The sequence below is a fragment of the Danio aesculapii genome, chromosome 19 (assembly GCF_903798145.1).
Source record: "Danio aesculapii chromosome 19, fDanAes4.1, whole genome shotgun sequence".
Lineage (NCBI taxonomy): Eukaryota > Metazoa > Chordata > Actinopteri > Cypriniformes > Danionidae > Danio > Danio aesculapii.
Window position 1 is genome coordinate 24,675,468 of NC_079453.1, and position 12,718 is coordinate 24,688,185.

The 12,718-nt window shown below is 38.7% G+C and overlaps 1 protein-coding gene across 1 annotated transcript in view; it reads left to right on the forward strand.

Moving 5' to 3' along the window:
- The window catches only part of ctdp1 (CTD (carboxy-terminal domain, RNA polymerase II, polypeptide A) phosphatase, subunit 1), a 210,415-nt gene that overhangs the window by 25,532 nt on the left and 172,165 nt on the right, over positions 1–12,718 (forward strand). The window contains exons 7-8 of the mRNA XM_056479626.1: positions 3,022–3,188; positions 10,912–11,865. Of these exons, the coding sequence (XP_056335601.1) occupies positions 3,022–3,188; positions 10,912–11,865 (1,121 nt within the window). The remainder of the gene's footprint in view (positions 1–3,021; positions 3,189–10,911; positions 11,866–12,718) is intronic.

Here is a 12,718-nt window from a genome sequence, read left to right on the forward strand (position 1 = left end):
CCTGGCATTCTCTGTCTGAACCAGGCTGATGACGCAATCCTTGGTATGCACTTACATATTTTGACAGGCAGGAAGGACAGCATATCGTGAAGCTCGGACCAAACATTTTGATTGGATGAACTTTTCTCAGTCCTACACCTTCCACAGAATATTAAAACGCATAATAATTACATTTCTACCTCACAGTTTAATGTTTGCTCTCAAGATGTGAAGGGACTTTCAACCAGCATAACAAAAACTCTTTCTGAAGACAATGACCCATTGCACCTTTAATTTTCCTGTTATAGTAAAATAAAAAAATCTCCAAAGGTTTTCCAGACACACTTGTTTTCTTTTTCCTGTTTTATGCATTACGTATGCTGGAGGGAATCCAGTTCCCTTTACTTTCTTTGTGTCAGGCTGTTAATATGTGTGGGTTTCATTTGGAGCTCTCGCACCGACCTTGAAAGCAGAGCAGCCTTACAGAGGAGCCAGTGTCATCCAAACAGCATCACGATCAGACTTCAACAGCACACAGATTACTTTCTTTAGGTCGATAAACCTACAGAAGCCAAGTCTCTGCAGCCCAATGCTTCTATTAGTGTGAATGACTTTGTTTGCCATTTCAAAACTCGAGCTGTTGGCGATGTTCTTGGGGGCTGTTCAGATGCGCCAGACATTTACAAATAAATCTATACTCATTACGGTGTATAACCAGCGGCCCCAAATCCGTTTAGATGCTCGAGGTATACTTTAAAACGTGTGGATAGCAAATCATCAATGTGTTTATTTGAAGGGAAGTCTGTACAAACACTTTTATTAGTGTGTGCTTGCTGATAGCAAATAGGGATGCAACAATTAACCGATTTCACTCTTAACCTCGCTTTAATTCGTCACGGTTAATTAATCGTAAAGGCTTCTCAACACCGTGTTTCTGCAAGGAACAAAACTGGTGCATCTAAACAAAGTTATGCCAACTCTGCGCTAAAGTTCCAAGCTTCTACACACACTGGACAGACCCCAGTCTGATTTGTTTTGTGATTTATTTTTTTTGCTAAATAAATTGCCTGATTTTTATGGCGGTAATTCCCAAAAAATTGCGGACAATTTTGTGATTAAAAAAAAATACAAATGTTATTTACCATATTAGGTAGCCTACTATGTTAGATGTGCAATCTGACACCATGACAATGACACAAATCATAAAAATAGAGCTTCTTTATTTTGGTCTCTTGTAAAGACAAGATCTTAAACAGATCTAAAACAGTAGGGATTAAGCCAAAGGAAGGTTGTATAACTCTTATTTTTATCCACGATCTTACTTTCTCTCAGATTTCACTGACATCATGTACCTCACTCAGAACATGACTTAGGGCTCCCCCTAGCGTAATACACATAAACATGGATTGCTGTAAAACTCGTCAGTGGCAGGGAAGCATTTTCTCTTGTTAACTGCAGGGAAAGAGTTCAACGAAAACATTTATCGATTTTACGCACACCATAATACCAGCCATACATGTAAAGCACAAATAATGTCCTTCAATTCGGTCAGGTCCAGGGATCGTCATCCTTGAACTATACTCCATCACTGTAAGCTGCTTGCTTTTCTGTCTGCTCCACTGCTCCATTTGATAGATGTTTCCAACTATCTTTTGCAGTCTGAAGCGCATAAAACGCACAAAACGGCCAATTCGCGCCACAGGATGCCTAATCCAATCTTTGCATTGACTTCACATGTAAATCACTCGCACTTCATCCGCATCTGCTTACTGCTATAAGTCATGTAAAACAATTAATTGCAAACTGAAATTAATATAATTTGATAATATGGTTTGGAATTGGATGTTTTAGTAGATTAATTTTTTTTGCGATTATTTTGTGTTAAATTAAGAATTTTTCTGGATCTGAAAAATTTGCGACATTTTGTTGATTTTGCTTTGGATTCAGTGATTGTGGAATCACGAAAATCTAGGGAGTCTGACTGGATTAACTATAGCTATAGCTGAGGCTATTAACTAAGCGCCAGTCACATGTCATGTCTTTTTTACGAACAAGATTGTTATTTCTTTTCTTGCATGCATATTGGGAATGACGTGCACTTGGTGCGCAACCAGCACGATGCGTGCACGCTTTCCACGCGCACCTAGTTGAAAGAATGATGCGAGCGCATAGCGAGTCACGTGACAAGAACTGACCGGGCAGCTTCATAATTTGTATGGAAAATAGACATTTCTACTCCTAAGAGAATAAAAATACAAAATGAAAAATACCAAATAATTTGTGATGTAGTTATCAAAATTGCCTTTCAGACAGAGGTTCAGTAGCTATTGACTACATTTGTTCTCTTTAAAAGGGAAATACTTAGTCAATGTAGCTTAGATTTACATTAGACAAATACTATTTATTTATTTATTTATTTATTAATTAATTAATTTATTTATTTATTTATTCATTTTCAGTGTAAAATTATTACTTATGTTGAAATACCAAAAACTTTTTTCACATATTTTTAAGTCCAATAAGAAATGGACTATTGTTTGTTTTTTTTGTTTTTTTTGTGCTGTATTATTTAGTTACTGAGCCGCAATAAATAACACTTTAAAATATAAGAAGTTTTCATGTGATTTACAAAACTAGTAGTTTTAAAATAAATAAATGCATAATAACCGTCATAATTGTGAAACTGTGATTTATTCCTCTACTATAATCTATAATCAGACATCTGTAATCGTTGCATCCCTAATAGCAAATATTAATTAGCATTAGTTAATGGGATTCTCTGCACCTGTGGACATTTGCTCAATGTTAGGACCTCATCCTACATTCTCTAAAATTACCATGAGACCATTTAATTGTCCAAATCGTTTTTGGCCACAGATTTTCTGGTATTGTACCAGTGTTAATGTTGTAAACTGCTCATTGACATTTTGGTTTTGGCTGGCTGACGCTGTCTGGATGCTGCTCGTTTAGTCATAACCGACCACCAGCTGCTAAATTTGAGCATATAAAAATGTCAGGATAAAAACTGTGTGCCTTTTGCAGAAATTTGTTCCCCTGCGGAGACTCCATGGTGTGCATCATAGACGATAGAGAAGATGTATGGAAGTTTGCCCCCAACCTCATCACGGTGAAAAAGTACATCTACTTCCAGGGCACTGGTGACATCAACGCCCCGCCAGGCTCACGAGAGGCTCAGATGGCCAGAAAAGGTAAATTTCTATTTTTCCAGTTTTTTCTTCTGTAAACTAGACATTAGCATTAGAGAACTGCCTTAATGTCATCTGTCTAAACAAGGGGATGGTAACCTGTGGCTCTGGAGTCGCATGCAGCTCTTTAGTTCCCCTGCTGTGGCTCCATGCTGCCTAGACAAAAAGACATGTAAATAACCTGCATGGTCTGGATTTATATATTTAATTATTCGTAATGCAGTAAGAAGTGTTTCAAAGACGATAAAAATAACCTTTATCTTGGCATTCTGTGTAACATATAAGACTGATACACAATGTCAATTTCCTGCAGTTTCACCCATAAGTCATTACTATTGATGTGACCATTAAATTTGAACATTCGATTAGAATTATTGCTCTCGTATCAACAAGTCATCAGCACATTATTCATTGTTATTCATTCATTCATTAACTTATCCAGCATATGATTTAAGCAGCAGATGCTTTTCCACCTGCAACCATACACACTCATTCACACACACATACACTACAGCCAATTTAGTTTATTTAATTCACCTATACTGCAAGTCTTTGGACTGTGGGGGAAACCGGAGCACCCAGAGGAACCCATGCCAATATGGGGAGAGCATGCAAACTTCACACAGAAATCGCAACTGACCCAGCCGGGACCCAAACCAGCGACCTTCCTGCTGTAAGGTGACAGTGCTAACCACTTAGCCACTGTGTCACCCTCATTGTTGTTCATTCATCCATTTTCTTTTCAGCTTATTCCCTTTATTAATCCGGGGTCGCCACAGCGGAATAAACCGCCAACTTATCTCTGGGAAACATCCATACATACTCATTCACACTCATACACGACAAACAATTTAGCGTACCCAGTTCACCTGTACCGCATGTCTTTGGACTGTGGGGGAAACCAGAGCACCCGGAGGAAACCCACACGAATGCAGGAAGAACATGCAAACTCCACACAGAAACCAGCGACTTTTTTACTGTGAGGCAACAGCACTACCAGCCACTGCGTTTTTGCCTTTATGAAATAGGACAGTAGTCAGACAGGAAGCGAAGTGGGAGTGGGAGAGAGAGAGGGGGTACACTCTGAGGAGTATTCGTCAGTGCTCCTTTGCACCAAAGCACACTGTTGCAGGTTCCACACAACTTGCAACCCAGAAGTCCTTAAGAAAGACCAATCAGACAACGGATGGGAGGAGTTCACAGTACTGATGTGCAACCATGTTGGAGAAGAAAGCATTAGTGTCACAACTTGTAATAGTGTTGTCAAAAGTATTGACTTCAGTACTAATCAATACTGAAAATATAAAAAAACAGTCTATTCAAATGAACATTTAAGCACTGTTAAGCACATTCTTAAATGCCTGTTATTGGTCATTGTGTTTATAAGTGATGTAAATGTGATTGGCTTTGAAGATTATTGCTTCACCACTGTTTACCAAGCACAAACACATGTACACCGGAACCTTAAAAAGCCGCTTCTATCAGCTGATCTGTCTGTGAGCAAATGTATGAGATATCCGCTTACGGATCAGCTGATAGACAGGTTTCAAATGCTTCAGTACCTTGCATCTGTATTTGCTCTTAGTGAGGAGTGGTGAAATGATGGCCATACCTCTTCCTATTTAAAATGTGACAATCGAGTCTGTCCCAAAATATGACTCTGTGCACTAAAGGCTGATTTATATTTCTGCATGCGGATGGCCCGGTGCTGCCTTCGCACGGTCACATACCCTTCGCTGTGGCTGACGCTGACCTCTCAAAAAAGTAACTGCTTGTTGTGGCGATGTGTAGCGCAAGCTCTGTGATTGGTTGGCTTGGTAGCATTGATGAGTTTGGACTGCACTGAGAGCCGCGGGGAGAGTAGCAGTTGGAGCAAGTGTTTAACAATTGTCGAGTCCTGTGGTGTTTAAAGTTGTTGCACATCCGCCGGTTCCTGCTATGAGCGAGTTTTAGCTACTTGAAGATTAAGGTATCATTACAGGGATAACAAAGGCCCAGTACCAATTCTATTTTTTTTTTACCCCTACCCCTTCCTCTTGGCCCTTGAAATAGAGTGTGAATGGGAAGGGCTTCAGAATTTACCCCTGAGTAATGAGACACCACTACAGCACCTGGACACGTCATCATATGTCATGGCACTCTCTTGCTTCATATGAGATTGGCGGTCGCGTCTGCTGTAGTTATTCCAGTTGCGTTGTTTTTTTGGTATTTACCTTCTGGGAATCGCTTAAGGCAATAGTATCATGTTCTAATAAGGATATAATGTGGCAGTAAGATCGTAACTGTACTGTGCATTTACACCATGGCATATTCGTCTATGTAAACACATGAAAACACCATTAACATTATACCAGTCACTGTAAAAGCTCATTCCCAGCCACTAGGCTTTTCTGACAGGGTATTCCAGTGTCATCAAGTGACAGAATGTTGTGGGACTGCTATAGGGGTGTTATTATTAAGGATTATAGATATATAGAATTTTTTTTATTAATTTATTTTTTTTATTTTTTTTTCTAAAAGCATGACGGTAAAACATGAATGCGGTTATGAATATATTAAAACGTATGCTTGTTTGTTGTAAAAATTCATAATAATGACATAAAATACTAATTTGTGCATCTCCTTCCGTGTGCAGCCATGCTGCTGCTGTAGCTGGTGTATTCTGGGAAATTTTCTTACCTCTTGGTTTCGAGTGTGGTCCTGAAAAATCTCTGTTTCGAGGGCTATCTTGCCCTTCCCCTTAGCCCTACACCTTCAAGCTAAAGAGAATTGGGACACCCCTACCCCTTTATGTGAACACGCAAAACGAGGGGTTGGGGTAAGGGAAGGGCTAAGGGGTTGAATTGAGATTCGACCAAAAACCCACGACGAAACTCAACACAGAGGAACATAAAACCCCTCTACCAGTTAGCGTTTTGGAAGTGTTTTTCCAGAGCAACACAAACAGATCACAGAAGTATAACTGCACCGCTATGTGCAAGGTATGCGTTGTGGGTCACAACAATCTCTCGCTGCAGAAGTAGAATTCAGCCTTAAGGTCTGCACTACATGATGTTATCAAAGTGCAGACTCTGAGAAAGTACACAAGTCCGGACAGGGCCACCCTTATGTGAACCTCCTGGCACCCAGGATCCTTGTTGAAATGTCTCGGCCATGAAATTTCACAGAGCTAAGTTAAATATGACCTTAAGACAGTAGGGATGGGTGTTAAGATTGGATCCAGCTCTGGGGCTAGTTGCATAACCTTTTGTTGCATAAGTCTTATAAACTAGTTTGGTCAAGCAATTTTTAAATTCGTGTGATCAACCTCTTTGTAACTGACTTTAAAATGTTTTGGCCAAACTTTTTGAAACTAGCTTAAGCAGAATATTTGATGGCCCCTGATTTGCAAGCTTTCATTTAGTTTAGATTCGATTCAGTTCTTGATTTCAGTCTTGAATCAGTTCAGTGAATGTAGTTTAAATACAGATACTGTTGATGCATTTTATATTTTAGCATTTTATAATGGAGGCATCAGTTTACAAATGGTGAATTAATGAAATTTAATATTTATTTCAGGTGCACATGGATTATAAAACAATAAACATCTCTTTTCAAAAGCGTACAATGTCAAAGTCTTATAAGTCAACTAATTGACTTATAACTTACATAGCTTTTGTGCTATTGAGTACTACTATAAGCATATGTACTTTTGAGTTTTTTTTTCTTGTTCATTTTTTATTATAGATAATTAATCCTCACAAGTTTTAAAAGAGATTATATTTATTTCAAATAGCAAAACTTTTTTGAGAAGTTGTTTTGCTCCTAAGCAGGGAGGGTTTAATAAGATGTGATGGTGTTTGAATAAAGGCTCATGTAAGTGACCTCACTATATGTGAGCTCTGAAGTAATCTGCTTAGAAGTGTGAAGGACCATGGTACATTTTACTGCAGCTCTGTGAAACACACTGCCAGTGGAGGTCAATGTGGGATCTATTAAACTGATTTACTCCTGCACAAACTAAAGAAAGTTCACAAGAATATGCAGAGGCTAAAAAAAACAGCTCTACTTTTCTGTTTAGAGACGTTTGAAGTGAGTCCTTGAGGCCTGAACTCAGTTCAGAGGGTGAACAGGTGTTCAAGTGGAGCTTCTCTTGTGAAAGTTAAAGCATATTTGTTGTCTACCTTCCATTTGTAACTCATGTGAGGATTGTGCAAATCTAATCTAAATTTCAAAATCCGTTATGCAAGGATTGTCTGATTAGCTAGTGGTCTTGTTTTGTGGTTTTCAACATTTTTCGAAGCACAATACTGGTTGAAGGCCTCTTATGTCCATTATTTTCCCAAGAATGATTTGCATACTGAATCCAAAGGTTGCGCTTGTGCCATTTTTGCCAGGTGAACCAGAGCCCTTTCATGGTCCAGTTATGTGTTTGCACAGACTCGAGCAATGAATTATGTAATGCTGTTAAGTTTTGTTTATCTCACTATAACCACTCTCTAAACACACGCACGCGCACACACTTGGATCCCAGTGTCTGGTGCAGATATTTTAGCACTTTTTATCAAAGTTTATCAAAGTAGTAAGTCCACACTTTTAATCCTGAACACACAATTAGTTCTTTTGAAATAGGAAATGCTTGTGTATCTGGATTGAATTCTTTCTTGGCCCTAGTGGCATAAAGTAACAAATTACAAATACTCAAATGACTGTAATTAAGTAGTTTTTCTCAGGAATTGTAATTTACCAAGTAGTTTTAAAGTTGTGTAATTTTACTTTCCCTTGAGTACATTTTTTATGCAGTATTGGTACTTTTACTCCACTACTTTCCGTTAACCTGCAGTAACTACTTTATTATTTCCTGTCTATGGGGATTAGAAAAATCTGCCCCGCAATTTCCCATCCAATCAAATTTTAAATCGCATCATACTGAACTACCTCAAAACATGCAGCAAACTAATCGGAAGCATTAAAAGTGTGCTTTACACGCAACGACCCAGTGGCTGTTTAGACTGAATGTCACTGATGACAGAAATGGTCTTAAACTGTAACTAAATGTACTACAGAATGTTACGTTTATACACACACACACACACACACACACAAATTACATGTAAACGTGTCAACCTTTCCCAGCATAATACTCACTACTTTTAAGTACTTTTGAAAGAGCAACTTTTTACTCATATTTTGAGTAATATTTACAACAGATACTTTTGGTCTACTTGCACTACATTTTTGGGAAAGTAATGGTACTTTTACTTGAGTATTTTTCAGTACTTATTCCACAACTGCTTGGCCCATAACTCAAAATTTGAATTATTCAAAGGAGCGCTGTTAAAAAAAAAAGTTAATTGGTGTTGTTCTGCCCTCACTCCGGTGTCTCTCTTCCCAAAGTTAGAAAAGTTAGACAGATAAACTCTTTCCAACACGTGAGATTGTGGGAGAATGCTGCTTTATTCCATGCCACATTGAGTATGTTGAAACAGAGTGAAACTATGTAAAAGATGTACATAAAATGAGCTATAGTTATCTATGTACATAACAATAACATCTGAGATAGAATATAAATACAAACAGATAATAAACTTACAGACAATGCTTCTACAGGTGATCACAGGATGAGAGGATTGTAAGTGACTTCTTGTAAGGTATTCTTTTTTAAATGAGGCTAATAACTGATTCTAACTGTCAGAATGTATCTATGGCAACAACAATTTAATAGAAACTAAATGACTAGGCATTCATTTATGGATTCTAAATACTAATATTTAGTAGATGATCCAGCACAGGTGTGATAAAATGATATGTCTGATTTGGTTTAAGTTACAGCTTATGGGAAATAATAATTTACACTGTCCTAGAAAAAAGGAAAACAAACAATTGGTATTGCTGTCTAAGGCTGTGCGATTTAGGGAAAATATCGAATTGTGTTTTTTTATTTTGTTTTTTTGACAGATATTGCGAATTTTTTTTTTTTCAGTGAGTGTTAGTTAAAAACAGGGACTAAAAATAAGATAAAAATTATCTTCAACATTTATTCAAATTTGTTTTTAAATATTCAAAGATAAAGCACTTCTTTTTCTCTAAAGCAAACATTAAGCACAAATAAAATGACCATACCTGTTTCTGTAAACAAGTTAAACTCAAATTAGGGAGATAGTGTACCTTATTTTACAAACAAAAAATAAGAATTATTAAAAATACAGAACACTCTGCAAACAAACATGGCTGATAAGAGCCTTTCTGTAGCTTATATTGTCTAAAACAAAATAATTATCACAGATGCTACACAAAATACCAAGACGTTAAACGTACAGCTATGGTACTCGAAAATGGCTAAAATGGATGTGAAATGGGAGTGTAAGTCTCCTATCCTGCATTTAGATGAGTTTTTTTTTTTAAATCCCTGTTTGGTCTCTGCATTGAAAGGCATTGTGTCTTTAGCGAGGTAGTGCGTTATGGCACCAGCTGTTCATAAGTTCTTTCTTAAACTGGAAGATAAAGTCCACACTAGGGGGTTTGTAAATACTAGCTAGTTAGTAACTAAATTTCTTAACATGTTCTTAAAGCGGGGCGACGCGGTGGCACAGGAGGTAGTGCTGTCGCCTCACAGCAAGAAAGTTACTGGTTCGAGCCTCGGCTGGGTCAGTTGGCATTTCTGTGTGCAGTTTGCATGTTCTCCCCATGTTCACGTGGGTTTCCTCTGGGTGCTCCGGTTTCCCCCACAAGTCCAAGGACGTGGTACAGGGGAATTGGGTAAGCTAAATTGTCCGTAGTCTATGTGTGTGAATGAGTGTGTATGGTTGTTTCCCAGTGATGGCTTGCAGCTGGAAGGGCATCCGCTGGATAAGTATGCTGGATAAGTTGGCGGTTCATTCTGCTGTGGCGACCCCAGAATAATAAAAGGACTAAGCCAAAAAGAAAATGAATGAATGTTCTTAAAGCAAACTATAGTTAGTAGGTTGTAAGCTCTCTGTAAAGCCATGCGTATAGTTGCATTAAATGACGTATTATCCAATAAGAAGTATTTAAACCGTTAAACTGCTATTAAATTCTGCAACTTATGCATCTATATATAACCGTCCTATGGAAATGAAACGATAAATGATATTTTTATAGTACATTATAGTCAGATGGCGCACATACCTGCATCGCGAGCCGCGAATGCACGTGAAATACACATGAAGTTATCAAAACATTAAACTTTAATTTTGTATGACTTTGAAACCAAAATATTCCCATTATTACCAATATTACCCATTATTATCCCATATTAATGATGTCCTGTTTTTTCTTTGGTATTAATTCGTCTGTTGATGCTTCTGAAGCGGCAGACACCATCATCCCATTCATATGCACTTTTTTGGGGGTTTTAGTTAGGTTAGTTCAGTTTCGCAATTCTGATTGGACAGAACAAAAGTGTGCTCAGTCAATTAGCTAGTAAGACTCACACACAGATGCCATGTACGCGTTTACTCTGGGATGGGGAAATGAAATAATGCATATTTCATACTGCAGTCTCTTGCGATTTAGCTAATTGCAACGTTTCAAATTACGATTCGATTTCGATTAATCGCACAGTCCTATCTCCAAAATGAGTTTAAAAAACAACAATATTATGCTTTAATAATTCAAAGTAATAATGTGTAGAGTAGAATTGCATTCTAATTTGTAAGACTCCTTATAAACACAAACTGTTACTAAAAAGTTTTGCCTAAGAATCCCTTCTGTTGTCATGCTGTAGGTAATCAGGCCGGACGGACTGTGGAAGGCACAGAGTCGGGACAGGAGGAACAGAGAAATGGCCTTAGAAAATCCAGCAAGGATCGTAAAACTGGGCACGAGGAATCGTCCACTTCTTCCACTGCCACTCAGGGAGCTTCAGCCAATGAAAGGACTCACCCCACAGGGGAACAGCCCAATGAGAGCACTGATTCAGGTGACAAATGTACTGTGAAAACAGAGGCAGAGGGAAGCTCAGGTGTGTCATGTATCTCAGGTGAAACTGACATCCCAAATGCTGCTCCTGATGCTGCTGCTGCCAACGACCTGGATTTTGACCTTTCTAGCGACAGCGAAAGCGAGGGTAAAATGGGATTATCTGACAGCGATGGCGAGGGAAAGACAGCGGACACTGGGAAACCCAAACAAAGAAAAAATGAGGAGTGTAAAAGCAAAGAGGATGATGGAGACAAACAGAGGACAGAGGGGGGTGATGGTCCAGAAAAGGATCCTGAGGGTCTCGGTGATTTGGGCAATGGCTGTTCCGACAAAAAGGAAGTGGAAACTGAGTCTCAAAACAGCGAACAGTCAGGTGTGACTATGGGTGAGGAGTCTTTAGATCACAGTATGGAGGATGATGAGGAAGAGGAAGACATAGACCAGGACGACCACCTCATTTACTTGGAGGAGATTTTAGTTCGCATTCACAATGAGTATTTCTCACGTTACGAGGCCTTCCTTAAGAAAGAGAGTTCAGAAAGTCCGGATATACGCAAAATAGTTCCTGAACTGAAGGGCCGTACACTAGCGGGCACCACAGTCATTTTCAGTGGCCTGTATCCCACCAACTACCCAATGGAGCGCACCAGAGAGTGGTATCATGGCAAGGCACTGGGTGCCAAACTTTGCAAGACCCTGGTGCTCAATGCCAAAGACCCCACCTCATTGACCACCCACCTCATTGCTGCTCGCGCAGGTGAGTCATGCATATGCCTAAAATATACCACTTAAGTATGGGTGTTGTCAAAACAGGCTAGTCTTTAAGTTGTGTAAGTGAACTTATTTCTATAATTGTATTTTGTTTTGTAAGACATTGGCCACTACGGGCAATTTTGTGTGTTATTTTTAGAGTGTATTATATATACAGTCGTTTTGTATGGCAGATAATTTGTTTAATATTTTTTAAAGAAAACTAATGAGACTAATTACATTTTGTTATATATGTATAGAGTGAAGATGGGCATATGACGTAGATGTGTACACAATATCTTATGGTTTAACATTTTAAACTATAAATGATTAAATTCCATGCTTAATATTTTCAGTTTTTATTAGTTTTTATATTTTAAAATTAGGATATGAACACAAGAGCAAAACCAAAAACAACAGTTTGATGTTACAGAGTCCAGACAGCCTATAACAAGTTGTCTGTATAAACACACAAAGACACACGGTACACAGCACTACGCTCTCTCTCATTTACACACACACACACACACACATAGACAGTACCAAGCCAGCGACGCACAGCATCACGCTCTCTCTCTCATTCACAAACACACGCACACACACACACACACACACACAAAGACAGCACAAAACAAGGGACACACAGCATCACGCTCTCTCTCTCTCTCACACACACACACACACACAAACACACACATAAACTGCATCCATGCGGATGCACGCGTGCTCGCTTGCTCGGGAGCAATATTGTTAGACCACCCACTCCCGTTCAAATTGCACCAAAGATACCGACTGCTCCTGCGCTTTATTCGGAAATTTATTCCCGCACCGCAAGTAATCTGGTCAGGTCTGCGGCTGTT